We start from the raw sequence: 26018 nt of genomic DNA, 5'->3' as shown, positions 1-26018 counted from the left end.
AAAGGAGCCTAAGCATCCAAGAGATCCTCTCCAGAGAGCAAAATTAGGTCTGGTCGTTCTCCCCTATCCAAAGAATGTCTCTGAACTCGCAATAGGGGTATTTATAGGTGAGGAGCGTAGTAGAAAACAGGCCCAAGCCCAACGGACCATCGCCCGACGGAACAAGTGTGTCGCCCGGCGGTTTTCCATAATCCTCAAAACCGCCCGGCGGTTTCCCTCAAAACCGCCGAGCGCCAACGCCAGTGCCTACTCCTCGCCCTGGACCGCCTGGCGGTGTAAGTTGCCGCCAGGCGGTGCATCGACTCTTCAAATCTTCAATTTGCTTCTCTTTTCTTGAGTCTATGACCTTTATCTTCAACTCCATTCTTCATTTTCTCATAAATGCTACAAAACAATGCAAAAAAAGCATAATATCGCTAAAACCAGCTTTTGACTCTCTACAGACTCATTTATTGAGTTTTGCTTGATTCTAAGCTCATTCTAAGTAGTGAAGGGCGTAATTAGGTCTAAAATGACATATGAAAATAACTGTTTTTCAACCTTCATCAGTTATTTCCCCGTTTTCCGAATTCTACTGAATTTGGTCGGAAATTTGTAATTGTGCTAATTTGGATTTTCTTAGCTGATTAAGTGCATTTCTGGTTGCAGGGAAGTTGTGGAAACATCATCTAGAGCATTAGGATATGGCGAGACACATTCAAAGGCTCAACATTTAGTCATTTAGATTCTAATTAAAGTTGTAATTTCGTTTTCTGGAAGTCCTTAATTAGAATTAGGTGTTTTGGATCCTTTTAGGGGCAATTTTGTAAAAAAAACCCATCTGTAGGACATGTGGGTTTTGGCTAGGGTTTCTTTTAGGACGTGGACCCTACAAAATGAGGCAACTCTCGGCAATTTCGAGCTCTAGGCTAACCACTCTTTTGCCTCCACTTTTCATTTCACTTTGCATGTATGAACTCTCTCTTGGACACCATGTCTTGAAAATATTATACCCGTTTTGAACCTTAGCCTTAAACAGGATGTGAACCCATGTCTTGAAACTCTTTACCTTGAGTTGGGATGAGCTTAATTGTATGTGATGAAAAGGTTCAAGTTTGGGGTTGCATGGGGGAAAATTGAAAAGCAATTGAGCTCAAAGGTTGAGAAAGAAAAATGCATGTTAAAAAGAAAAGAAAAGAATAAAAGCATGAAGATGGGCTCAATGCAAAAGAAAAGGGAAAAAAGTTGGGAATGAGTGAGATTGGTGAGGAAGAGAGTTATGCTTAAAGGTTGAATACTATGATAGCCCTCTTGACTCAAGGATTTTGCATTCCATAAAAACCAATTCTTCTTGTTAGCCCAGCCTCATTACAAGCCTTGGAAAAGTCCTTTTGATGGCATTTGCATGTAAGGATTTTGGTTATTTTAGATGAATGGCAATTTTGTTTCATGTGACTTGTGAATGATAGAGTGTTGGAGTGTTACCCTAAACATTTGAGTGATTGGGTGAAACACTTGCCTGGTGAGCATTGCTAAATTTCCTGATTGCATCTTTGCTTAGTGGATTGACCATTCATAATGTGTACCATTTATTGAGTAACTTGTGAAATGAATTGAATTGGAAGCATGTGTGCACCTTGATTTGATTTCACTGAAGATTTGAAGTTGAGTAGTTCTTGTCATGTACGTTAGGAATGTTGAACCATTGGATGAAATAGTAGAAAGCCAAGTTTGGTTTTGTTTACTGTTGTTTTGTTTTGTTTACTTGAGGACAAGTGATGGGTGTCGCACCCCATGCAAAATTTTATGTGCATAATAGAATGTAGTATAGTACTAGGAAGTAACTCCTAGGTCGTCTCTCACTTTGCATTGTTTTGTAGTGATTTTGATGAAAGTGAAGATTGGGGTTGAAGATGAAGGTCTTAGACTCAAGATAAAAGTAGAAAATTTGAAGAAAAGAAGAGTCGAGAAACCGCCCGGCGGAAAAATTCACCATTGGGCAGTCAAAGGCGAGGAGAAGGAACCTGGCGTGGGCGCTGGGTGGATTTGCGATTAGAGGCAAACCGCTGGGCGGTGGCCCCCTGTTACCGGGCGGTGGCGCGATTAGGGACAAACCGCCGAGCAGCATAAGTGTGCCGCTGGGCAGTTGTCCGCTGGGCCTGGGCCTGTTTTTTGTGGCGCTCCTCAGCTATAAATAGTCCTGTTACGATTTCATTCTCATTCTTTTGACAGAAGAGGGCGGCAGACCTAATTTTCACTCCTTGGAGAATATCTCATGGATGCTTAGGCTCCTTTTCATCTTATCTAGGGTTTGCTCTTCCATTCTTCCATTATTTTCATCTAAGTTCACCATGACAATGGTGAACTAAACCCTTTTGTTGTTGGGAGAAACAATGTAATCTTTTGAAACTCTCTTTTATTGAAACTCTTGTTAATTTATATGATTCTTCATATGCTTTGATTATCATTTGTTGGGTTCTCACCTACGCTTAACGCTTTTGTCGTTTAACTCATTCGATAACAATTGTTTGTCTTTATTGATACGGGAACGTACAGTAATGTCATGAACTGGTGAGAAATTCCTTGATTAAGCAATACCAACCTAGCGATAGGGGGTAAGACGATCAATTGTTTTTTCTTCTATTCTTAATGCATTATTAATTGCTAGGGAAGGCTAGGGATAGCAAGCCGGTAATTAGTAATAGGCTCTTTTCATCGAGGGATCGAGTTAAGGGTAGGCCAAGAAAGTTTGCATAACAATTAGATAANGCAATGTTTCCTTCACGCAACATGGGAAGCTCAGAAGGGGACCATGCATAGTAAGATCCACCATTGCTCTCGTACACCTTCTTCGCCAATTGAGGAGAAAGATCAACCTCCATCTCAACACAACACGACACACCCGAGGAATGAAGAGAAAAAGAAAGATAAATGACACCAGAGGAACACGAGAAAATTAAGCAGTGGTCACTCGTTTGTAAAGTCCCACATCATGTGTTGTGTATTTATAGCAATCTAAACTTTTGACTGAATCCCTTATGTTTTGTGCTGTTTTATCAGTTATNAATTATTTTATTATATTGTTATTCGGTAAAATTGTGGTAAAGATATATGTGAATTGGATTTTAATTACTTTTAAATAAAACAACTGATAATATATAAATATAAAAATTTAATATATATAATTATTATTTATATAATTTAATACAATTGGATAAAACAGAGATAGATTAAATGATTTAATATATTTGAATCNGTGTAATTGTGTATTTGAATTCTTCTGAGACTTATTTTTTAGTTTAAGATAAGACTGTTAATTATAACAACTAAAATAATCTTTATTGAAATAAATTATAAAGGTCGGTTTTTATTATTAATTTATTATTTCGATAAGACCATCAATTCGAATAACTAAAATAATCTCCAATGAAAGTAATTTTTAAATAACTAATATTTCTCTTAAAATTTTATCCTTAGAGCTTATGAGCCCTCGTTATTTAAACAGAAAACTATACTTCGAATGATTTTATTTTTAATATTAATTAATACACGAGTCAATTTGTAAAACTTATGCAAATTAAATTTATCAACTTTAGTATTGAAGAGAGATATGATGTGGATTTTTAAACTTATAATGATATACAGATTTAATTTTAGCAATAATCAATTATCTGAATCATTTATTTCATTTTTCTTATTAAGTTAGAATTGTTAAAATAAATTTAAATTTAGAGTTTATTTGCAACTACTTTTAAGTTTTATTTTCTATTTTTTTCTGTGTCGGTTTCCGTTTTCTAGTTAATGTATATATTTTGTTTCGTTTTGATATATTCGGTTCTGTTTATATTTCAATTCATTTCGATCAGTATAATTTTTTAATAATACCATTTAAAGTCATACAAAAATAGTTTTAATTAATTGATAATGCAAAAATTTCTCTAATAAGACATATTGATCAAATTATCATAAATACCACTATTTAAAAAATATTTTGGCTGTGAAAAAAAATATAGCAAATAAAGTGAGCAAGTTTCGATAGAAAATAATAATCACAACCAACACGTGAATTAATTAATATAATAATGTTCTAATTAATTAATTGTCTCAAATTTAAACTCCAATTATATATTCTATATAAGAAAGAAGATATTTATATAGTATGCTCGTCTGGTTATTCTAAGATCGAACTATTCACATAATAAAAAATGTCAATACATCATTTCGTGATTGAGTAGTTGTACTGTATAAACCAATGATCAATTTTAAAATAACAATTATATTTGATAATAATTAATTTACCATAAAATATGATTAACATTAATTGAATTATGATTAAATTGTTAATAATTTAAAATTTATTTTAAAATATATAAGTACAAGTTAAAAATAATAAAATAATAATTATATTTTATTATACATTAACGACTAAACTTGTTAAATCTTTAAATATTTATTGATTTTTTCAAAAATATGAAATTAAAACATTCAAAATTTAATAAAAAGATAATCTAGACTACATAACCAAAACACTGTTATACCTAAAAATTATCATATATTTATTTATTTTTCACAATTGCAAACAGATCTATTAGCATTGTTTTTCTTCCTTAATCATTAACATTTCTGTTGAAAACTCGCGAATGAAACCATTATTGCGAATTGAAAAAAGTACAAATTGGATATTTTTCTAAATCTTATATATTATTATTAGTGGGAAGAACGCAAAATTACTAAAGTGTCACACGTGGCAATGCACTTGAGATTGTGGTAACAAATGGTTTTAGCTTTATCTAGAGAAACCAAATATAAGTAATTATATAATTGTATGATTAACCAACTTTAATTCTTTTTTATATTTGACTATGTTCTTCCACGATCCTTTGGAAAATAATTGTTCGTTGCAAAAGAATCGTGTATTCTATTTTATTGGTTTAGAAAAGATTATTATAAAAATTAAATTAAAATTTTAAGTTAGGTTTAAGATATGAATTGAAATTTTTATTATTTAGTTATTACTAATAATCTTTTTGTTTAATTTTATTTTTTAATATATTTGTTTTTCGAAGTTCTATTTTACTTTTTCTAATAAATCTTATTTATAAGATAGTGAATGCATACATCAAAATTTAATTTGAGGTAAATGTTTTTTTTTTCTGGTGGAGCATTTCACATGTTTAATCAATTAAGATTTGTATTTTCGTATGGTTTTTAATTAGTATTTTGATTAGTTAAACGGTGAAACTTAGAATTTTACAATGCTTTTGAATCAATTTTGGTTGTTCCTTCCATTTTGAAGTTTGTATTGCTTAGCTTAGCAATGTAAAATTAGTATTAATTTTTCTTTTAATATTTAACATCCAAATATTAGTCACTATGAAACTAGTTTGAACATGAATAAATTTCTTTGATATTTTACGAGTGTCTTTATACTAGTTATAAAATAATTATAATATTATTCAATAAAACTATATATATATATATATATATATATATATATATATATATATATATATATATATATATATATATATATATTCAATTGTATACTTGCAGATTATTATTTTAAACTAAGTTGCCTCCACTCAACAAGATTTTGTGCATTCACAAAAGTCAAGACTCTGGGAAATTGCTTCAGAAACTTGAGTCCATCAGCACTAGAGTAATATCATTTAATTATACTAATCACATTTTGTTACAAGTGTTCTTTCTTAGAATGTGCTATCAGAGTTAAGAGACTTGCAAATCTGCTTAGGGTTTACATTGGCAAATAATGTGTCAATTATAATAATTCTCATAGTAAAGATATATCTGAATTAGCTATTTGTATCAACCAAAATCGTCCCTCCCTGGTTAAAGTCAAAAGGACAAATCTCCTCACAAATGGATATGGTCCTGACAAAAAATTAGCACAAATCTTGTCTTAACAAAACAAACACCTCAAGCTAACCAATAAACAACCTTGCTTAAGAAAACACATTGGAAATGTTTCAATTGATAAACATTCTTTTGGCTTTGATCAGTAATATTGATCTCCCCTATCAAAAAGTGAGGGGCTAAGCTCCTATCAACTTCTCCATTGTTATGATTGGGACACCAAAATCTGTGTTGTCTGCATGTCAAACCACCGTCACATAATAGGCACGACCTGAAATATTGAATGTGCCGCTCTGAATTCAAAACTGAAGCTGCCCCAACACTAGTGCAGGTAGTACCACGCCATGTCAGCAAAGGAGTCAGCCTCTAGCATGGGTTCTCCTTCAAATTATTTGAATTTCCATTTTGTACATGTTCTACAGATGAGGTTGTTGTCTTTTCGGGTGCTTTCCTCAAGAAGCTTTTTGAATAAATTGCACCAAAGACAATTACCTGACAGTTTACTGGTGTTAATAGGTTTCTCATAAATTCATCAAGTATATGGTGTCACATTTAGTGTGAGAGCTATATCATTGTGGTCGAAATAAGTGTGAGTGGGGACCAGTTGTGATGGCTGATAAAGGAAGAGTGTAGCACAAAAAAGAAAGTAGGTCTTACAGCTCCAATCCATTGTTCCCAGCTAAGAGGATGGGAAAACCACACACATGATAGAATGATGCTTACCAACTGAAATAGTTAGAATAAAGTATTACAAACACAGAAAATAAATAATAGAAAGGATAATGTAAAATTTGACTTTTCTCTGCAATGGTTACCTGTCTAGTTGTCATTATTGTAGCGAATGTTAGAGCACCAAATGTGCGAATTGTGTAGGAAATAAAAAATTGACTAGCTGTTGCAACCTGTGGAAGTTGATATTATAACAAACTTCTTTAGTGAAATGGAAGATGGAGAAGGAATATTTTTACAATTCTTTTATGGAATAAAGAGGTAAAAGCACATAAGATTTCAAAAGTCAGAAAGGAGAGCAAATTACCAACAGTGTACTGTAAAATTTAAAACAGAAGGGAAAGTTTTCTTACTGTTGAAAGCAATGCAATGTCAAAGAAACAATCCTTATGGAGATATACAAATTCTACTGCTGGTAATAGTTGTCCTTGTATGATAAGGCCTAAACAAAAATATCAGATGTCAAATCCAACCATGAAGCTAGAAAATAAACAAAAACTAAGAGAATAAAAATGGAGACCTACAGTCCAAGAAAATTCTCATTGCATAAAAAAAATAAAATCACAGTCTGTATTTATCAGACAAATATAAAGTTCAGAATGAAATTTCACAGTCTGTGACCCACCCACCTGTCAGGCTAAGAACACAAGAGCACAAAGTAGTATAGAATATCTGATTATGTATCTCCATGTTATAGCCTTTAAACATCTTATCTTGGAAAGTGCTTGTAAAACCATCACACCTATTAGACCAGACAAAAAAAAAAAAAAAACACATGAATTAATATGCATGACAAATTAAACACTTAAAACATATTGGTAAGAGGAGCATAAAATTAGTAATGCTAGCCTCAACTAAACAATGAAGAACACTAACTATATAGTGTTACAAAATGAGATTTGAACCATACAACGTGGCTTCGTATAACCATTGCCGTACAAATAAATAAAATAAAACACAATTGAAATAATATGGCTGTTCATGAAAATCTGTGGACATCGAAAGTGGGGAAAAAAATTATATACAGGAAAGTACTGAAACGTTAGGTTGGCAAGGTAATTTATCCCTAACACGAGAATAATCTGAAAGATTAAAACCTTGCATGTCAGAATGGGTGAAGGTGGTAGGTACTCTTTTTTTCCATTTGGGACAACACCTAAAATCACTTATCATAGAAAGTGGGATTAAGTTTTGTAGTGATACCCAAGATAACCAAGCATTAGCAAAACTCCCCAAACAGTATTTTCCCTTCCTCTACCGTATGGACTTATGTCGGTCCCTGCCTACAAGAGCACAAAAGAATTACATCAGCTCATCACAGAATGCTGCCAGATCATCAAGAATGTTTATTTTGTATCTTTAGCAGCATGATTAATGCAAAGTACAAAAGCAATATCAGTGACAGCGCTTATTCAATGGAAGATAAATACAACATTTGTTATAGAAATTATCCAATCAGTTGATATAACTCATACAAGAATATATACAGGTCAGACCAGCAAGTCAGAATGACAATACCAAGACTATAGTATTTAAATGTGTATCTGTTGTGTGAGTGGAATTTTGGATCCCAAGTTAGGTATCTATGTATCAAAAGAATATGATGATTTGTAATTGTCATATGGGACTCAGCAAGTCTGTCCCATGCTTTATTTTGCTTCAGTATGTTTAAATGTAGAAGAATATGAAAAACTTTTCAGGGTTAGTTAAGAACTTCCTATACTTTTTAACAAAATATTGCATAATATATGCAAATTCATTGTTGGTTCTAAATAGTAAATAATAGCATACAAAGACAATGATGAAAAAGACACAAAAACTAGGCTCAAAAGATCATTACAGGATAGAGAATGAACACTGAGCAGCCAAGGGTTACTATAAAGGCCAGCAAATAGTCAGTTCCTCGATATTTCTTCTGCATTATGACTGTGCCCCAGACCTAAATAATACACACAGGCAAGATTCAAGATTCATGATTCATAACATGGAAGGAATAAACCATAGGCATAAATATTGTAAATAAGATGTGTTATAAAAAAAAGGAACATTATTGGTTTGGTTGAGTCTAGAAAACATGCATGGTGGAAGAAAATAAAAATAACGGCTAGCAGGGTAGGATGATCTATTATACTACCTAGAAACCACCAAGTATAAACTGTACATTCACTTCAATAGAACACAAATAAGTCCTTAGAATAATATTAAAACGGAAAATAGGAGTTGCATCAAATTTCACACACAGGACGCACTTTTTACATGCATAAATGATAATCAACTTATTATAAAAAAATCCTTCAAAACGTTCCAAAACAATATTTAGTATCAAGCCTTCATCTACTTAACCATTATGACTTATATATAAATCAAAATATAAAAAAAGAGGAGAAGAAGCCTCAACTTAACCAAAATAGGCGACTAAATCATTTTCAAAAGCAAAGTATAGAGGATATACTGTTTTGCTCATCATGGTAAATGTGTTAGTAACTACCAAAAAACCAAATTTCCTTCCTTCTCTCACTTTCTCTTAAAGACAAAAAACAAGTATTTGAAAGTTTGGCATTTCGGAAGAATAAAAAAGAAATTAGAAATGTGCCTCCCTAAGCAGAATAAAATTTGTAGGGGGAAAAAGTCTTAGTATTTTGAGAGAGAGACTACCAGGCCAATAATTTGATCAATTCGAAAAGAGTGTTCAACCAAATTTGAGGACTGATTCTACCTCTAAGTTGCATATTTTCCTTTCATGCACTTGTTAGGCTAAAAAATGAAGTGGCTACAAATGATGCCAACCACAAATGATTGTGAGAAGATGAGATAAAGAGTGCATGAAAGATTTAGTGTTAAGGAACAACACCTTATACAAAGCAATTATAACTATACTTTATCAACAGTATTAATGAAGATTGCAATCAGCCAGTAATCAAAAATAAAAAATGATAAATTATATAATTGAGTACAGTATTAACGTTTCCCTTACCATAACTGGTATCATTTTAGCACACTTTGCAAGAGTCTGAACAGGGAAACTAACATATTTGAGGGCCTGGAATAGGAAACACGATACACAAAAAGGCATTAACGGACAGCCAACGGTAAATACATAACAACAACTTATAATGAACATACAATCTATAGACACATAGAAGGTATGCAGCTTACCTCATACTGACAACTTGTGGTAAGAATGTTCGATACTGACACAAGGCAGTACTTATAAATGGGGGCAACAGGTTCCAAAACTTTGTTCCGTGCCTATGAGAAAGATTGAAAACCATAAATTTAAGGAAAATTCTGGCTTAGTAAATGCAGTCACACGAAAGGGCAGGCTGCAATGTGAAACACAAAGCTTGTTTGGATTCTCGTTTGGGATGCCCCAAACTCAGTTTGGCTATAAAACTCATTTCTTAACCTGTTTGATTACTGTTTAAAATACAGGTATATACTGTCTGAAACCAAGTTTCTATAAAGCAACACTGAGGTTTCTTTTACAAACTTAGTTTGAAAAGTGAAAACTGCTCCAAAATTAAGTTTGCCAACCTTAATCCAAATACGCATCAAATGTTCGGTAACCATAGTATTTCCCCACATAAGAAGCACTCACTCACCACTAGAGCCCCAGCCGAAACAGCAGACGTCGTGATGCGGTTGCAGAAAACGAGAAAAAGAGAATATTTGAAGTAGTCCTTGTTCACCCCATAAGGGACTCTCATGATCTTTTCCTGAAAGAAACAAACTCACTCACACATATATATAATATAACTTACAGTCATAGGACAGTAGTAGGATTATCAAACAAAGAGGGTTTTGTCATTATCCGGCTTTACAAGACAAGAAGGTCCACGTTAGCTTTAGCCCACATGCCTCAATAGATTCCAGTTTAGTTAATCCATAAGCACCCAATCACAAATTGATAAGTAAGCAAAAAGTGAAATTTAAGAATAAGAAATTAAGAACACTTCAACCTAGAAGATTGATAACAAACTCAAGAGGGGAACAATTACAAAACCCACAAATACGTAATTGGAATTAGTATTAAGCAAGACAAGAAGATCTTGGGGTTCTACCAAAATCAACAGAAACGAAAAGTTTGACTTATAGACCTGCAAGATGCCATAGGTAACGAGGGTGAGCATGATTCCGGAGACCGCAAATGATCCTTTCACCAACTTGTTGTCTCTCCAATTCGAATCACCCGAGGAAGAAGAAACAGAAGCAGGGTTTGTTTCCGCCATGTCCAAAACACAAGCACCGCACTGACATAGAACACGACGAAAAACGACGTTGGATTGGAGTTAGCTCGCCTCTGACTCAGAGCTCAGGTTGCTCTGCGGCACTCTTTTCTGTCGTTTCATGGGAGAAAAAGGAGATGGTCCGCCATGTCAGCATTCACCATTCTCGGAAGACAGCAACGGTACTCGCATTTTCACTCTTGACTGAACATGGGCCAGTCAACACTTGACAAACCCGGCCCAAAGGCATTCTAAATGGGCCTATCGGAACATGGTCCATTTTCACACACCGTAAGGACATTTTGGTCATTTTCTAACACTTCGTATATAAACTTCATAAACCAAAACGTAAACCCTAGAGCCGGGTTTGTTCCTCTGCGCAGGTTTGTGACTGTGCATCGTTACTCTTTCGCTGGTTTGCTTAATTTCATGCTGTTTACAATTTCAGGTTTTTAACTTTCAGGAATTCGAAATATTTGACAGGTAGAGTTTTTCCAATGGCTCCCGCTAAAGGTATGCTCATGTTCCTCATTTCGCTTTTCTCAGTTTTCATTTTAACGATTGGTAGAACGAAATTTAAGTCAATTGGTTGAGTTTTTTTTTTTTTTTTTTTTTTTTTCAATAGTATGGGAATTAAGGATTTAATAAGGAAGAAAATTATGCAGTATGAAGAATTAGGTTGGTTTTGCTTTTGTTGTGTGTGGCTTTAATGGATTTTTTTTTTTGTTTTTTTTTTTGTGTGCTAGTTGATAGTTCTAAGAAGGGTGATCCAAAGTCACAGGCCTTGAAAACTGCTAAGGCAGTTAAGTCTGGACCTACCTTTAAGAAGAAGGCGAAGAAGATCCGAACTTCTGTGACTTTCCACAGGCCGAAGACATTGAAGTTGGACAGGAATCCGAAGTATCCTCGGATTAGTGCACCACCAAGGAACAAGCTTGATAGTTATCAGATCCTGAAGTTTCCTCTTACTACTGAGTCTGCTATGAAAAAAATTGAGGACAACAACACTTTGGTTTTCATCGTCGACCTACGTGCAGACAAGAAAAAGATCAAGAATGCTGTGAGGAAAATGTACGACATCCAGGCCAAGAAAGTTAACACCTTGATCAGGTAAGCGTCTATGCAATGATTAATTGGTTTTGATAGTAATAGTTTGATGACTTGCTATTGCTAATGAATTTGATAGTGTAGTGAATCTTTTTATTCAACTAGTGGTATAGCAGGCTGGGTTGTTGTATTGCCCTTCTAAAAAAGCTTTTATTTTAATACATAATGTCAAATATAATTTCTAGTCCTGTCTGTAGGCCTCTTTTCTGCCCTTAAGCAACAATCATCTGTTCCTGTTATCTGTTTTATGTTTTAATTACAGGTTTGGGCGTTGTTACCAGTTTGGTACAGTGGTAACATTATAAAATTAATAATTTCATTTGTGGAATGTGGAATATCTGTACCTGTTTAATTTTATTGCTAGTAAAATAGGGAATTCTCTGAATTGAGAGTGTAGGATTTTGTATTACAGTGAACTTGGATGTGTTTGAGATGCCCATTTATAGTGAACTTGCAGAAAAGTGTTTAGCTTTAGTTCAATATATAAAGAATTTCGGCTGCAATTTCTGAACTTCAACTCTGTTGCAGGCCTGATGGCACCAAGAAGGCTTATGTCAGGTTGACCCCTGATTACGATGCATTGGATGTGGCAAACAAGATCGGCATCATTTAAGTACATGGGATTTATTAAATGTTAGGCAGTTTTGTATTTCTATATTTCAGGTTTTATTATTTTGTATCTTTTGCTTCAGTTGACACTAAGCAGACACACTCTTAAATTGATGATTGAAATGAGCATGTTAAAATTTTATAATTTAGTGATTTGGTGACTCATTGAATGTGAGGTTAATGAGTGTTGGCACTAACGAAACTGTAGAGTGCAGAAACTAGTGGTGGCCATATGAAAGACTTTGCGTACTAACGCTAGCCAACCGACAATGCATAAGCGATTAGCAAATTCGAAAGCTAACGGTCAACAAGAAAATAGGTCTTTGGAATAATTTAGTGTATAATGGAATGGGATATGATAGAGTAAGGAAGTATGTATCTTGTTGCATTTCATGAAATACTTCTCTAGGCTAATGAGTTGAAATCGTACTTATTTTTTCGTCCTATTTTCCTTCAACCCACGATTCATTTAAAAGAAAGATAAGATGAAAGTTAAAATGGGCACAAATTTTGTAGTGAACAAAACAGGAAGAATAAAAGTGAAATACGGTTGGTCAGAACATAAAATTTTTTAATGTAGGTGCCAGTTATTGTCTTGACTACATATGGAGAAAATTTTGTAAATCCACATTGTAATGAAATAAAATTTTCTACCCAAAATTTAGTGAGTATTTTAGCAACAATTCTTTAAAGGCAAAAACGTAAACACACTGCTTTTGTGAGTTCAGATTTAAGCCATGATATAAAAGAGGCTTAACATTATAAGTGTTTTGGCTGCTATTTTTTTAATCAAAACAAGAGTCGTGTTTTATTAAAAAATCAACTTAAAAACTATACTTCAGTACAAGTTTCAAGACTTGTGTTTATCATGGACCTACAAGAGTCGTCTTAAGCATTCTTGTATAATCATGCCGCGATACACATATAACAACCGAAACGGAGGCTTCTAAGCTGTTAGCTTTCCCTCCAAATTCTATTTACACGATATCATTCATTCTCCTCTTCCTCAAAGTCTCCAAGGGTTCACACCTCAGAAAAGATCGAAACTGAAAGCAAAGATAGAAAAGAAAAATTGCAAATCAAGGGGGAAGGAACTGTTGTGTGTTAGGCAGATTTTCCCTTTCAAAGTCTTCCCTCCTCAAAGGCTGTAGCAATGTGTGAGAAGCATCTAAGGAACAGTGCAGCATGGGATGATGCACCAATGCTCTACACAGAGGACAGTTTGAATGAGACTGAAACCACTTGTCAATGCATGAAACATGGAAGCTATGGCTGCATTCTGGAAGATGTTTCAGCCTCTCCCCTTCCTCAAACTCTCCAAGACAAATGACACATTCCACATTACTTCCCTTGTCTTGTTCTCCCTCGTTTCTCTTGAACTCAATCGTTGGAAGAGACTCCACCACACAGAACTCCAATCCTCTGCTTTGAACCTGCAGGGAAGGATCATCGTCCAGAACGGTCACATCTAGAAACCGCCTTGGAACCTGGTTTCTGCCTTGGAAAATTTCACACAACAGACGCTTGAATAGGCCGTAGCAATCACTCAGTGTAAGAAAGATAATGCACACTATAATAATTGAAACAATCTCTTCCAGCTTCCATGGAGCAGGGTTATTGCTTTCACCATAATCAGAAGACATTTGAATGAAAATCAAGTTTTTACATAAGAGTTTGCTAAAAATAGCAGTAAACGAAGTTTGAAACTATGCCAACATAGAGACAGATAACGTTCAAACCGAAGTAGTACAGTTGGAGATGACACTAAGGATTCTCCGTTGTGATTGCTGACAACTCGTCTTAGATACTATCAAAGGTTAAAAAAATTGATATTTTTCTTTGATATGCAATAGGGTAAACGTAAAATATCTTGAGCAAATAAAATATGAAAAAGTTTAATTTTCTTGAATTGGGTGAAAACTTTTATCCTATCAAATAATCTCAAACGTCATTTTTAAAGTAATTGTTACAAAAAGTTGACATATTTAAGATGATATGACAAGGAGAGAAGGAAATAGTTTAAAATTCTAGTTGAATTCGACAAACAAAACTATATGATGGGTATGGGCAGAAAAAAATATCAGATCACAAAGATGTAACATACATTTGATAATACGAAAATTCAATTTTTCCTATACTTTCAAATGCAGAGCTCTGAACATTTTAATTAAAACAAAAGGCTATCTCTCCTGGTTCACTCAAAACAAAAGCTGAGTGTGCCATTTACATATATGGAAAAAAGGAGACTAAGGGATAAAAAATTTAATGCCTTTGTCGTTCATTGACGGGACTTGGAAGTGACACCAGAAGTTGAATTCAACTGCCATGTGCTGTTCCATGAACCAGTGGTTTGACCAGCGAAGTTGAGCATGGAAGCAGAACAAGTGGAGAGAGCATTTGAAGAATGATGTAAAGTTGGAATCTTGGGTTTTAGAAGTGAATTTCCACTTTCTCCAAAAGTGTTAGGCTTAATGAAGCTAGTGACATCACACTTTTTTATGGCTATAGGTGGCACTTTGATCTCTTCAATAGGAGGAGGGTTTACCCATGTAGGAAGTTGTCCTGCAAGGAGCAAAGTATTAAGCAATGGACCAGCATCTTTCACAGCCTGAAGGAGTTGACCCATTTGAGGCAAACCTCTTTCATTGGCAAGACGATCTATAACTGCAGCAGCAGGATCACACACTGGCTTTATAGAAGGAATCATCGAAACATGGGGTGTTGAAAAATTGAAGTCTTGAATCAGATTCTGATTGAGATAAATCATTTTGTCAAATGGGTTAACTGTGTTGATGTTTGTAACCTCTGTAGAAGAGTCAAATAAGAATTCCACTTGTGGGGAACCATGTGAGAGACTATTATCAGATTCTGTTATGCCTGAGGTTGCTCTAATAGCAGAAGGGAAGGTGAAATTACTTTGCATATCAAACGCGTTTTGCAAATTGTTTGAACTAGAGGGCATGAACTGGTTCCTCAGTTTAGCTAGCTGACACCTTGCTTCATCCCTCTCTTGGTAAGCCATTTTCAACCGATTGAACAGTTCTGTCTTGAGATGCTTTGTGGTTTCAAGTTCAAATCTGGCATCCATAAGCTTTTGCCTTAACTCTTGTTCTCCCTGAAAAAACAATCAATCAAGAAAATAAAAAATTACTGTTCATATAGAAGTCAAGAACCATTTATAAGGTCTAAATTTGTGAACAAACTCGTATATATCAAAGATTAGGACACCACTTCTCAAAATATTCAACGATAGGTTTATGGGTATTACTTGTACATTTACATTACTAGTATTAAACTTCAACTTTGAATTCTGAACATAAATGAGTTAAGTCGTTGTTGCCTTAATTACTGGTATTGGTTAGGAAATGAAGTTTAGCTGAATAATAAGCAGCCTCAAGAATTTTTTTGTAAATGAACATCATAGAAAGCGACCTGGTCATGATTTATACTTTTTTGCCTTAAATTAATATAGATTATTGACATGAATTAGGCCTATGTAGTCACATAGTGCATGCATCAGGTTCAAACACTGTTTCAAAGTAAGATCCACGTAATCTCAACCAACCATAGAAAGAAAAAAATAGACTATGATTTATCTATTTTCCTATGCCCAAATAAATGGAAGACACCCTATTTATGGAAACAGCAACAATAAGGGGATTTGGTATATAACGGAAAGAATAAATAGGGGGATTTGGTAAACAAGGAAACACATTAATTTCTTTTATAAATAAAGCAAGTACCAATAATTGACAATAATTGTCCAAGATTTAATGTGAAGGAGGACAAGTTGGCTGAAAGGGGTCAAGGATTAAATTCTGAAACATGTTGCATAAAAATAAGAAAGGATCCTAACAATTAATGCACCATTGCAGAAGGTAAAACCAGTAAAGAGGAAAACATGAGAACAGAGATGCGTCCAGAATAAAACATCCTAGATTCAAGAATGTAGTTTTCTCCTGTGGAAAATTTTGCAACCTTAGACCTGAAAAACATTGAAGCCTATGTATTTAGTTACTGAGAAAACTTAGATGAAGAACTTAAGTGACAAAGGTGCTGTTTTCAATTTGAAATAAGAATGAATTCTTTCCCAGTAAAACTTTCCCTCCAATTCATAAGATACACAAACAGTGGCCATTTACCAAGATAAGAAAAAGGTAAACTTTCTTGTGTAATCTTTCAAAGATCGTCCTTCCACCCACAATTCATTCTAAAACAATCAATAAACAAAGAAACATGAATGGAGCAGAAGACAATGAATCAGTTGAATGACAAACTTCATCCACATAAAGAATATCAATCATGGAAGTGAGTAACAAATGAAAGAATACATGAATGCAAATGTCATCCAAAGGAAAAAGGATCTTGCAAGACAAACTCTAGTCAAGAATGCAGCAGAAGAAAAAAACAGAAACTATCAAATACTGACAGAAGCATAAACACAAACATATACTACACATATAATTAATTAATTTATATATATGTATGCCTGTATAAATGATATGATGTGATTATGCAATAACAAACCTCAGGGTAGTTTATCAGGGAATCCAGGTCTTCCATATTTGCGGCTGCTATTTGAGAGGAGAGAAATTTGGAAAAGCTAATATTGTTGTAGAAATAGAAAATAGAAAATTAATTAGATATGTAAGTGTCCCCTGTTATTTATAGAAAACATATTTGGATATTTGTAAGATTTATAAGACTAAAGGGTGGTGAAAAGTCAAGGTTTAATAACAAAAATGGTGAGGACCGAGTCCCTGTCATTGAATGCCAAAATCTTCCTCAGATGATAAATTGGAGTTCCCATTTTTTGTGATATACATGATTTCAGAATCCCTAAAATCCTTCCATTCTTTCAGGAATTCTGTCACTTCTAATATTTATGTCTTTCTGATCAATTATTTAATTCAGTTCAACTTTCCATGTATAAATCCTTCAACACCTTAAAATTCAAACGTTAAATCTTTTCATCCATTATATAGATAAGTTCAAACAAAATTTAATATATATAGTTAATGAAAATTATTTAAATATTTTTAAATTTAACCCTTAGAATTTATAATATACGAAGATATTTTTGTTAAAATATGTGTTAACAAAAAAAAAGTTATTTTTATGGATAAAAAATATAAAATAAAAATTAATTGATCACTTAAATTAATTTAATACAGAATTAGAATCGAAAATAGTAATAAAAAATAAATCATAATTAGTCATTAACTATAGGTTTTATTGTGCTCAATTATCTTATATTTAACTCAAGCCTTTATTAAAATTTAAAACCCCTCCAATGGTTAAAAGTATAAAGGATCTAAATATATTGATAAAATGATGGTGACAAAATAAACAAGTGCTGATAATTTTAGTTTGTTCTAGTTGTAAAGTTTGAAACATTATGCTTTTCATGTTTAATTTACTTTTCAAAAAGTAACATCTTCTGGTAATAGGTTTAACAAGATTTTCCAAAAAAAAAAAAAAATCTAATTTAAAAGCTGGAATTTTAACTTTTCCAACTTCAAAAGAAAAAGTTATTTTAAAAAAATGATATTACTATTATTGAATCATTTAATTTCATAATAAATTAATGTCATAGAAAAAGTAATATAATTTTTTTAGAAAAGTTGTACTAATTTCTCTGGGGATATTTTTTACAAACCAAACAGAATTTAGTTATTCTTAAAAATCATAATTTGGAAAACAAATATTTTTGTTTAAGTATGAAAATTTTCTGTAATACCAAAGAACACCATTATTTCTTAAGAAAATAAAAAAAATAAATTCAAATATGAAGCATTGTTCCTTTGTTCAGAACATGCATGGCATTTATAAAAACAAAAATAATATTCTAAAAGAAAAAAAGTTATTTCACAGACTACCATTTGATAATTTTTACAAGAATAAAATGGTCTTATCAAAACTTAACTTTTCTATTTTTAAGACAAAATGAGAACAAATAATAGGGCAGAATAATGTCATATGATAATAAAAAAAAATTATGATGTGAAAATAATAATGTCCATTCCAAAAATAATGCATTGTTCTCTTCGCTTCAACTTATACATATTCAAACTTTAAAATAAACAACACTTGACATAGGATAATTGATTTTATCGATCTTATCAACATAGGAATTCCTGCATCTTGTCCAACTTTTAATCATTATTCTGTCTAATACGACCCTAATGGATATCTTAGTTACGCAGTTAGTTTGAAAAAAAGTCAATTAGCCACAATATATAATAATAATAATAATAATAATAATAATAATAATAATAATAATAATAATAATAATAATAATAAACAATTCATGTTTTAATATGAGAATTCTGTTAAAAAAAAAAACCACAATATTAAAGGACAAAACTGTTTTAACTAAATTAAAATTAAACTGAATCATATCCTTAATACGATGTATCCTGAAAACATGCATATAGTGTGAGATTGTTATACGTGCAAGCAATGTTTGGTTTGTCTATGAAGGTTGACCATTCTAATAAACATATAAAATTCTTAATTAAGTTATAATGGACAAATCTAGTGTCTGTTGTCCAGTTTTAAGACAGCAAATCATGAATATGAGAATCATCAAATTGATGTTTTTTGGGTAGTTTTCTAGTTATAACTCACAATTATAAATAAACATTGTCTTATTTTACGTTTATGTAATAATGATGTATTTATAAACATATTTAGTGTTGTAGACAAAAAATGTTCTGATGATGTTTAATAGGTATATGATATACATGGTTGTCGTAACACCAACAAGTTCTTATCTTTATTTTTTCTTTTAAATTATATATATATTTTTTATTTTATTATTTTGAGGATCGATATCTTTTTAGTCTTTTTTATATATATGGTTAGCTAAGTTACGTAAAGAGTTTTTTAGTTAGTATATTTTAACATACCAACTTTTAGGTTACAAAAAAAGTTTCTGTTAAAAAAAACTAACTTTAAATCAAGTTTTAGGTTAAAAAAAAGTTTCTGTTAAAAAAAATTAACTTTAAATCAAAAGTATTTTAATAATTTTAAAATTTAATTTAAAATAAAAAAAAATAAAAATTAATTATTTGTCATCTGATTGATAGTTATTATCTTTTATTTTAAAATTTTTATTTTTTTTATTTTAAAAATATTACCTTTCAAATAATAGAATAAAATGTAATAACTATCCATCTACACGTGAACCACAAAAAATACTTTTTATTTTTTCATTTTAAATTAATTTTTAAAATTATTAAAATACCCTTAAATTTATAATTAGTTTTTTTAACAAGAACCTTTTTGTAATCTAAAATTTAGTACAATCTACCAATTAAAAATTAGCAAATATATATATATATATATATATATATATATATATATATATATATAAACACTAATTTTTTTAATGATAACATCAATAAGGAACTAGATAAAATGAAGACGAAGTTGGAAGTTTTAAGTCGTTTTGAGGAGTTTATTCTCATAAGTTATAAGATTATATTAAAATCTTCATGTAGGACCATTCTAACAAATTTAAGGTTTCATATTTTGGTATTAAAACTAATTTTTAGTATTTTCTATATAGTATTTACTGTGTGATGATCATAAGTTTATTTATTTATTTTTTATACAAATATAACTTTTATAATATTAGGAACAATTCTGTATTTTTAGATAAAATATTAAAGAATTGCTGATTTCTATTTTTAATAGTCTTCCTTCTGTAATTTATTAGTTTCCTTTTAAAGTTTGGGAATGATTACATTAAAGAACTTTCTAAAATTACATGAAAAATAGATATTTTGAAATTTGAAATACAATAAAGAATATTTCATATTATGTACGATTAATTTTCTTGGGTTTATCCTTTAACCATTAAAATAGATTGGTTGGATGGTTAAACTAAATAACTCAAATTAAATTTTTATGTATGCTTATTTTAGTTTGTAGGGGTTATCATTTTCATTTCCTGTTTACGTGAAATTTTACCCAAACAAACTCTTAATAATTTATCGAATATAATATATATTTTTTATTTGGTGTAGTTTTAGAATTATTACAATTTTAATTAATATTTAACATATATATAAGTATTATATTCAAGAAAGTTTGTATTTAAAATGGAAAATAATCATTCTGAATTAATTGCAAATCTGAAAATTAAAAAGTCATTATGAAGATTTTCTCTAACCTGTGAAACAAAATATTAAAATATCCTCTCTCTCCTCTATCTTTTAATTAATATTGCTTTAATTTTTTTTACGTAACAATAAAAAAATAAATATTTTTGATATCAATGTTCTACAAAGTTCATATAATATTAACTATATAAATGATAATCGGGACAGGATACTGTATCAATATATTAGAATTCTACGTATTAGTTACAAGTATAACCAACCATATTATACTCTTACGTTTCTTTTTTATTTATAAAAGAAGTCCTGGACAATTTGAAAAAAAATTTCATGTTAAATTTGCATTTAAAAATAATATGATAACAAATGTTTTCGGAGAATATTTCTTTTGTTAATTTTCTCGTAGAAATATTTACATGAAGTGAAAAATCTAATTTTGCTAAGTTAAAATAAATTTTTTAATGAAAAAAATATCATAGTGTTAAATCATCTAAATTTATAACAAACTATAAAATTTATTAAAAACTTATTAATTTTCATTTCTAAAATTTCCATATATTAATCAACCAAATAGATCTAATCTTTCCTTTTGAAATATCTATGATTTTAGATATGGAATTTTGTTTCCTTACAACAAAAGTCCTATTCAACCTTGTGCTACAAAGAGACATATTATAAAACAAACTTATCTGCCTAACAACTACAAATTCAACTTAGTTCAACGTAAAATCATATTCATTTGTTACTATAATGTAGTGCTTCATTTTCAACCTAGTGTTTTTAGACTGAGAACATATTTAAAAAAAAAAGTTATTGAAAATACTGATATATCATCAATAACATTTTCATTTACTTTCAAGATTATAAATTAATCTTAATTCAATCTTATAAAAAATAATTTATTAAGTTTAAGAGATAATATTTATCTTTATTGATGCTTTGTTTTGATCCTTATAGTTGTATATAATGTAGTTCATGTACATATTTTAATATTAAAGACGAACGCTGTCAGACGAGATTAAATATATATATATATATATATATATATATATATATATATATATATATATATATATATATATATATATATATATATATATATATATATATGGGTTAAATATGTTTTTCGTCCCCTAACTATTGGCCGTTTTTGTGTTTAGTCCCTATTTTAAAGTATAGTACAATTTAGTCCTTCAACTTTAGAAAACTATGGTTTTAGTCTTTTTTATCAAATTTTTTAAACTTTATTTGCTGTTTCAAGCACGTTACATTATAGTATTCGGATTGTTTACACATTTTGACACATTTTTGCTTCAATGTTAACTGAGAAACGCATCTGAAACAACAAATAAAGTTAAAAAAATTTGGTAAAAAGGACTAATACCAGAGTTTTCTAAAGTTGAAGGACTAAATTGTACTATACTTTGAAAGAGGGACTAAACACAAAAACGACCAATAGTTGGGGATGAAAAACATATTTAACCCTATATATATATATATATATATATATACACACACCATTAATTAGATTATTTTTGTCTTTAAGACTATTAAAAATTCTTAAAGTTGGGTATGGAGTATTGTCTGATTTGATTTTACGTCTTGGGTTTTATGGGAAGAAAATGGAGACAATGAGATTGTTTGTTTGTGGAAGAGAATTAGGTTAAAGTCATGTCGGGTAAGCCAAGGTGAAGAAGAAATTGTGGAATCACACTCACCAAGTAAAACTATCACATAGGTAAGACATGCAAAGCCACACAAATTTACTATTAATAATGTAATTAGTGACATTTATTAGAAGATAAGTTTATACTTGAGCTCTTTTTATATATAAAAAATGGTATTTTCCTTTTGGACTAATAATTTATAATTTCATAAAAGAAATTAATTCGAATTAATCTTGTAATGATTAAAGTAATGTTACTTTTCTGAAAAATTATGGATATATGATTTTATTGAATAATTTCTTCATACACTTCAAATTAAAAATATTTAACATTAGAAATTGAAGCAACAAATGTTTAATTAGATGATGTTTTATGAAAATTGCACATCTTGTAAAATAGAATTTCAACATAACAGATTTTTATTTATTTTTGAATAAATGATTTTTTTTTTTAAAAAAAGATCAAAGTTAAATTTGTTTATTCATTATATCAATTTGTTTAAATAAGAAAAAAAACAGATGCAACTAACATAATTTTGGACATGAAAGTAGATTCCTCTTGCATATATATATAATTTGTTTTTAATTAAACCAAGAAAAATATATTATTAAATCATCCTCTATTTTTATTAAATCATGTTTATTAGTTGAAATATATCTTTAAGATTCTCTGTGTTGAAAAATGTGGATGATCTCAATATTATATGTAATCAAATGAACTCATTTGATAATTGAACTTATTATAAGGTTAGCTGTATTAATGTAACCATAAAACTAGGGTTACACTATTTCTAGGGCTGCCATGTACAATTTCCACAGAAAAGCTTAATCATGAACATGGTTTCTTAAAATCTTAACCCTAACTTAGCTTCTAACTGGAGCAGTCCACAAACGGCACTGCTACTACCATTGATTTCCATTGATATTCAATGTTTTTGTTTGTAGTATCATTATTCTATTCTTTTCTTCCACATTGGCAACTACTATTGACTTCAGTCTATGCAGGTTTAATCCATAAAATCTTCTAGTTCTTGATATTTTGTCACCATTGAAGTCATTTCTCACTGACCCTTTCAACACTAATTTTCTGTAACACGTCCATCATCTACAGATACAATCTGTATGTAATAACCAATATGTGAATCATAATTTTCTTAGAAATGCTCCTGTCTGTCATTCTACACAACTGGACGCAAAATTAGGGCATAATTGTAGTTATATATACTCGCAGATTAAAAGTGTTTCGGTAGATATTTTTAGAGAACGAGACACTAATCTTGATGATGTGGTTCTGTTATTTTTTGATGTTTGGATGAACTGGATTAGTGATTTCTGCTGTACTTTGACCATCCGCTCGCCTTTAATTTTGACCATTCGGCAATCTTTTAACTATGATCGAGGGGATACTTATAAAGGCACTCCGACACTAAGTTAGGCGTGTTATAAAAGAAGAACCTCGGTTTTTTTAGAGAAATTCTCAATAGAAGAGAACAAAATTCTAGTGATATGAGTAATGTGTATGAGAGGCGTGAATGAAGTGTACCTGATTGACGACTCTGGCTCTTATTTTATAAACTCGGTATTAATATGAGATCAATGAAATATAAACAGAATAAAATATAAACAACCTTACCCGATATTCCGAAAACGGCTTCTGTAAATATTATTTTATTAACGGTATCATTAATGAGTTTCCTTTAAAAACTTTCGAACCCAATAACGAGATTATCGACCCAATTTTAATGATCAGGATCGGTCATTCAATGATCCAATTATATGACGTCCGGTATAACCGTCTGTCAAAAATATCGTACTGTAAAAAAAAAAAAAAAAAATCAATGGTTGAAAATCTTGTTCTTGTAGTATCACAATAAATATTGAATAAAATTTGCAGTTGCGGTCTGAAACTCTAAGTTGTACTTGCATTTAACACCTGATAAAGACGTTGCAATCAAAGAACATCCCTTCTCCTGGATTATTCTCTATTCACCACACACTACCATTGCAGTCTTTAATTAAAGAAAAGTATTCATTATCTGCCGTACATGAATGGTAACGTAAGATAAGATTCTTACGTGAAGAAGGAAAAATAGGTCAAATTCATAGTTCAATATCCATCAATTTGATGTGACAGGATCCACGAAACTTTACACAAACCCTACTTGTGTGTGTATATTGCATTTTGCCAGTCATTGCATCTTCGTATGTATTACCTTTTCGTGTACTTTCATGATGTCATCGACCATTTTGAGGGCTCATCTTCCTAGTGTTGCTCATCTCTTGCAATTTATTGATAATTATCTTGTTAATCAACTTAATAAAAAATTTTACTGACAGGGTTTTCTCATTGGTTAAATCAAGTGAGGTTGGTTTCAAAAAATTGGGTCTAATAACTCAGGAAATTTACTTAGAATTCAACGTTAGGATGATGATTCAAGAAAATTTTGAAATGGATTAATGAGTTCACGAATTTTCTGGAAGGCTGATTCAGGAAAATTATACTTCAGCCTTGGTTTTACTCCTTGTACAGTTAAGGGCCTCTGACTTGTCTTTATATCAAAATTGTGATATTGGTTGGAGATCGAAATCGATTAAAAATAACTGAAAATTTATAGTCTAAATAAGTGGAAACTTAATTTTATAAATTGATTTTGTAAAATTAAATTAAATTTAAGTTTATCTTAAAGATGTTGTCAGGTTATTTTAGTGTATTACTCACAAATATTTAGTTTCAGTGTAAAATTGTGTTTGACTTGTCCGATTAGTTTTTTTTTTATATAATAATTATTTTAAAGATTATATCTAGATGATTTATAATTGAATAAAAGTAATATAAAATTGTTTGAAGGTATGGAGTGCATGACAATTAAATTAATCTGAAAAATACCACAAGCATGACAAACTCAAAAGGATCTATAGGAGAATATAAAATGAAGAACAATGCAACTCATGACAAAGTAATTCATGCAAGTCCAAAGCATTATCTGTTTCAAGGTTTCTCACCAACCCCATTTCTCCACTGAGACACTTTGATTGTTACTATAACTGACTACAGTTCACTTAGGCTTTCTTCGTTTGGGGTGAAGAATTGAGGGAGAGTGAGTGGATGAATTTGAGGGGATTTGAGAGTAAATTAATTATTGTTTTTTTGAGTAGATTTGAAGGTAAATGAGAGTGAATTTGGAAGTAAAGTTTATGAAAATTAGTGTACGATTTGATTGATGTGATAGATAAATTTTTTTTTTTAATTGATAGAAATTTAAGATTATCAAAATACCCTTAGTTATTAATGTAATATAAAATGATAATTTTTAATGTTATTAATGTTATTTTTAATTATAATATTTTTGTAATATTATTTATTATCAAGTTGAAATTAAATAATTTTGAAAACAAAAAAATTTAATCACTGACCACGGCCGGCTTTTGTAACTTCTCTATTCATCCAAATCCAAAACCTCTCTTTCTCCCTCTCTCTTTGCCTTCTCCCTTCTCTCTCTTCATCTCGACCAAACCACGCATTCAAACTTTCTGCCTTCCCTGCTTTCAAACTCTGTCTTCCCACTATTCCTCGTCCCCTCTCACTACCAGCTTCTCACCAGAAGAGGATAGAGCGCCCTTGACTGGAACTGTCGAGATCTGTGTCAACAGAAGAGGCACCCCGAAATCGAATCCAAGAAACGAACGCCTGCCCAGAACCGA

The 26018-nt window shown here is 31.0% G+C and overlaps 4 protein-coding genes across 7 annotated transcripts; 1 reads left to right on the top strand and 3 right to left on the bottom strand.

Moving 5' to 3' along the window:
• Positions 1–5747: 5747 nt before the first annotated feature.
• On the bottom strand, positions 5748–10960 carry LOC106756340 (UDP-galactose/UDP-glucose transporter 5B). 2 transcript variants are annotated; one of them, XM_014638726.2, is made up of 11 exons: positions 10680–10960; positions 10185–10298; positions 9739–9831; positions 9557–9622; positions 8423–8521; positions 7786–7865; positions 7212–7324; positions 6936–7024; positions 6669–6755; positions 6511–6579; positions 5748–6345 (listed from the first exon to the last, which is right to left on the bottom strand). In XM_014638726.2, exons 1-11 carry the CDS (start codon positions 10809–10811, stop codon positions 6220–6222), a joined length of 1068 nt encoding a protein of 355 aa, XP_014494212.1. In that variant the 5' UTR covers positions 10812–10960; the 3' UTR covers positions 5748–6219. The 2 variants fall into 2 exon arrangements, with proteins under 2 accessions (XP_014494212.1, XP_022634166.1); XM_022778445.1 differs by lacking the exon at positions 10680–10960 and having other exon boundaries at positions 10117–10248.
• Positions 10961–11048: 88 nt separating this feature from the next.
• LOC106756341 (60S ribosomal protein L23a) lies at positions 11049–12685 on the top strand. The gene is made up of 4 exons (XM_014638727.2): positions 11049–11191; positions 11272–11321; positions 11555–11918; positions 12444–12685. The coding sequence occupies exons 1-4, from the start codon at positions 11064–11066 to the stop codon at positions 12526–12528; spliced, it is 627 nt and encodes a 208-aa protein (XP_014494213.2). The 5' UTR covers positions 11049–11063; the 3' UTR covers positions 12529–12685.
• A 918-nt stretch (positions 12686–13603) lies between these two features.
• LOC106778672 (RING-H2 finger protein ATL66-like) lies at positions 13604–14167 on the bottom strand. Its single transcript, XM_014666659.1, has one exon. It carries the CDS (start codon positions 14165–14167, stop codon positions 13604–13606), a length of 564 nt encoding a protein of 187 aa, XP_014522145.1.
• Positions 14168–14504: 337 nt separating this feature from the next.
• On the bottom strand, positions 14505–17425 carry LOC106755946. 3 transcript variants are annotated; one of them, XM_022787575.1, is made up of 3 exons: positions 17052–17425; positions 16426–16509; positions 14505–15639 (listed from the first exon to the last, which is right to left on the bottom strand). In XM_022787575.1, exon 3 carries the CDS (start codon positions 15610–15612, stop codon positions 14803–14805), a length of 810 nt encoding a protein of 269 aa, XP_022643296.1. In that variant the 5' UTR covers positions 15613–15639; positions 16426–16509; positions 17052–17425; the 3' UTR covers positions 14505–14802. The 3 variants fall into 3 exon arrangements, with proteins under 3 accessions (XP_022643296.1, XP_014493665.1, XP_022643294.1); XM_014638179.2 differs by lacking the exon at positions 16426–16509; XM_022787573.1 differs by lacking the exon at positions 17052–17425 and having other exon boundaries at positions 16426–16996.
• Positions 17426–26018: the final 8593 nt, after the last annotated feature.

The sequence above is a fragment of the Vigna radiata genome, chromosome 2 (genome assembly GCF_000741045.1).
Source record: "Vigna radiata var. radiata cultivar VC1973A chromosome 2, Vradiata_ver6, whole genome shotgun sequence".
In the NCBI taxonomy this organism is placed as follows: Eukaryota; Viridiplantae; Streptophyta; class Magnoliopsida; order Fabales; family Fabaceae; genus Vigna; species Vigna radiata.
This window is presented reverse-complemented; position numbering and strand designations above follow the sequence as displayed.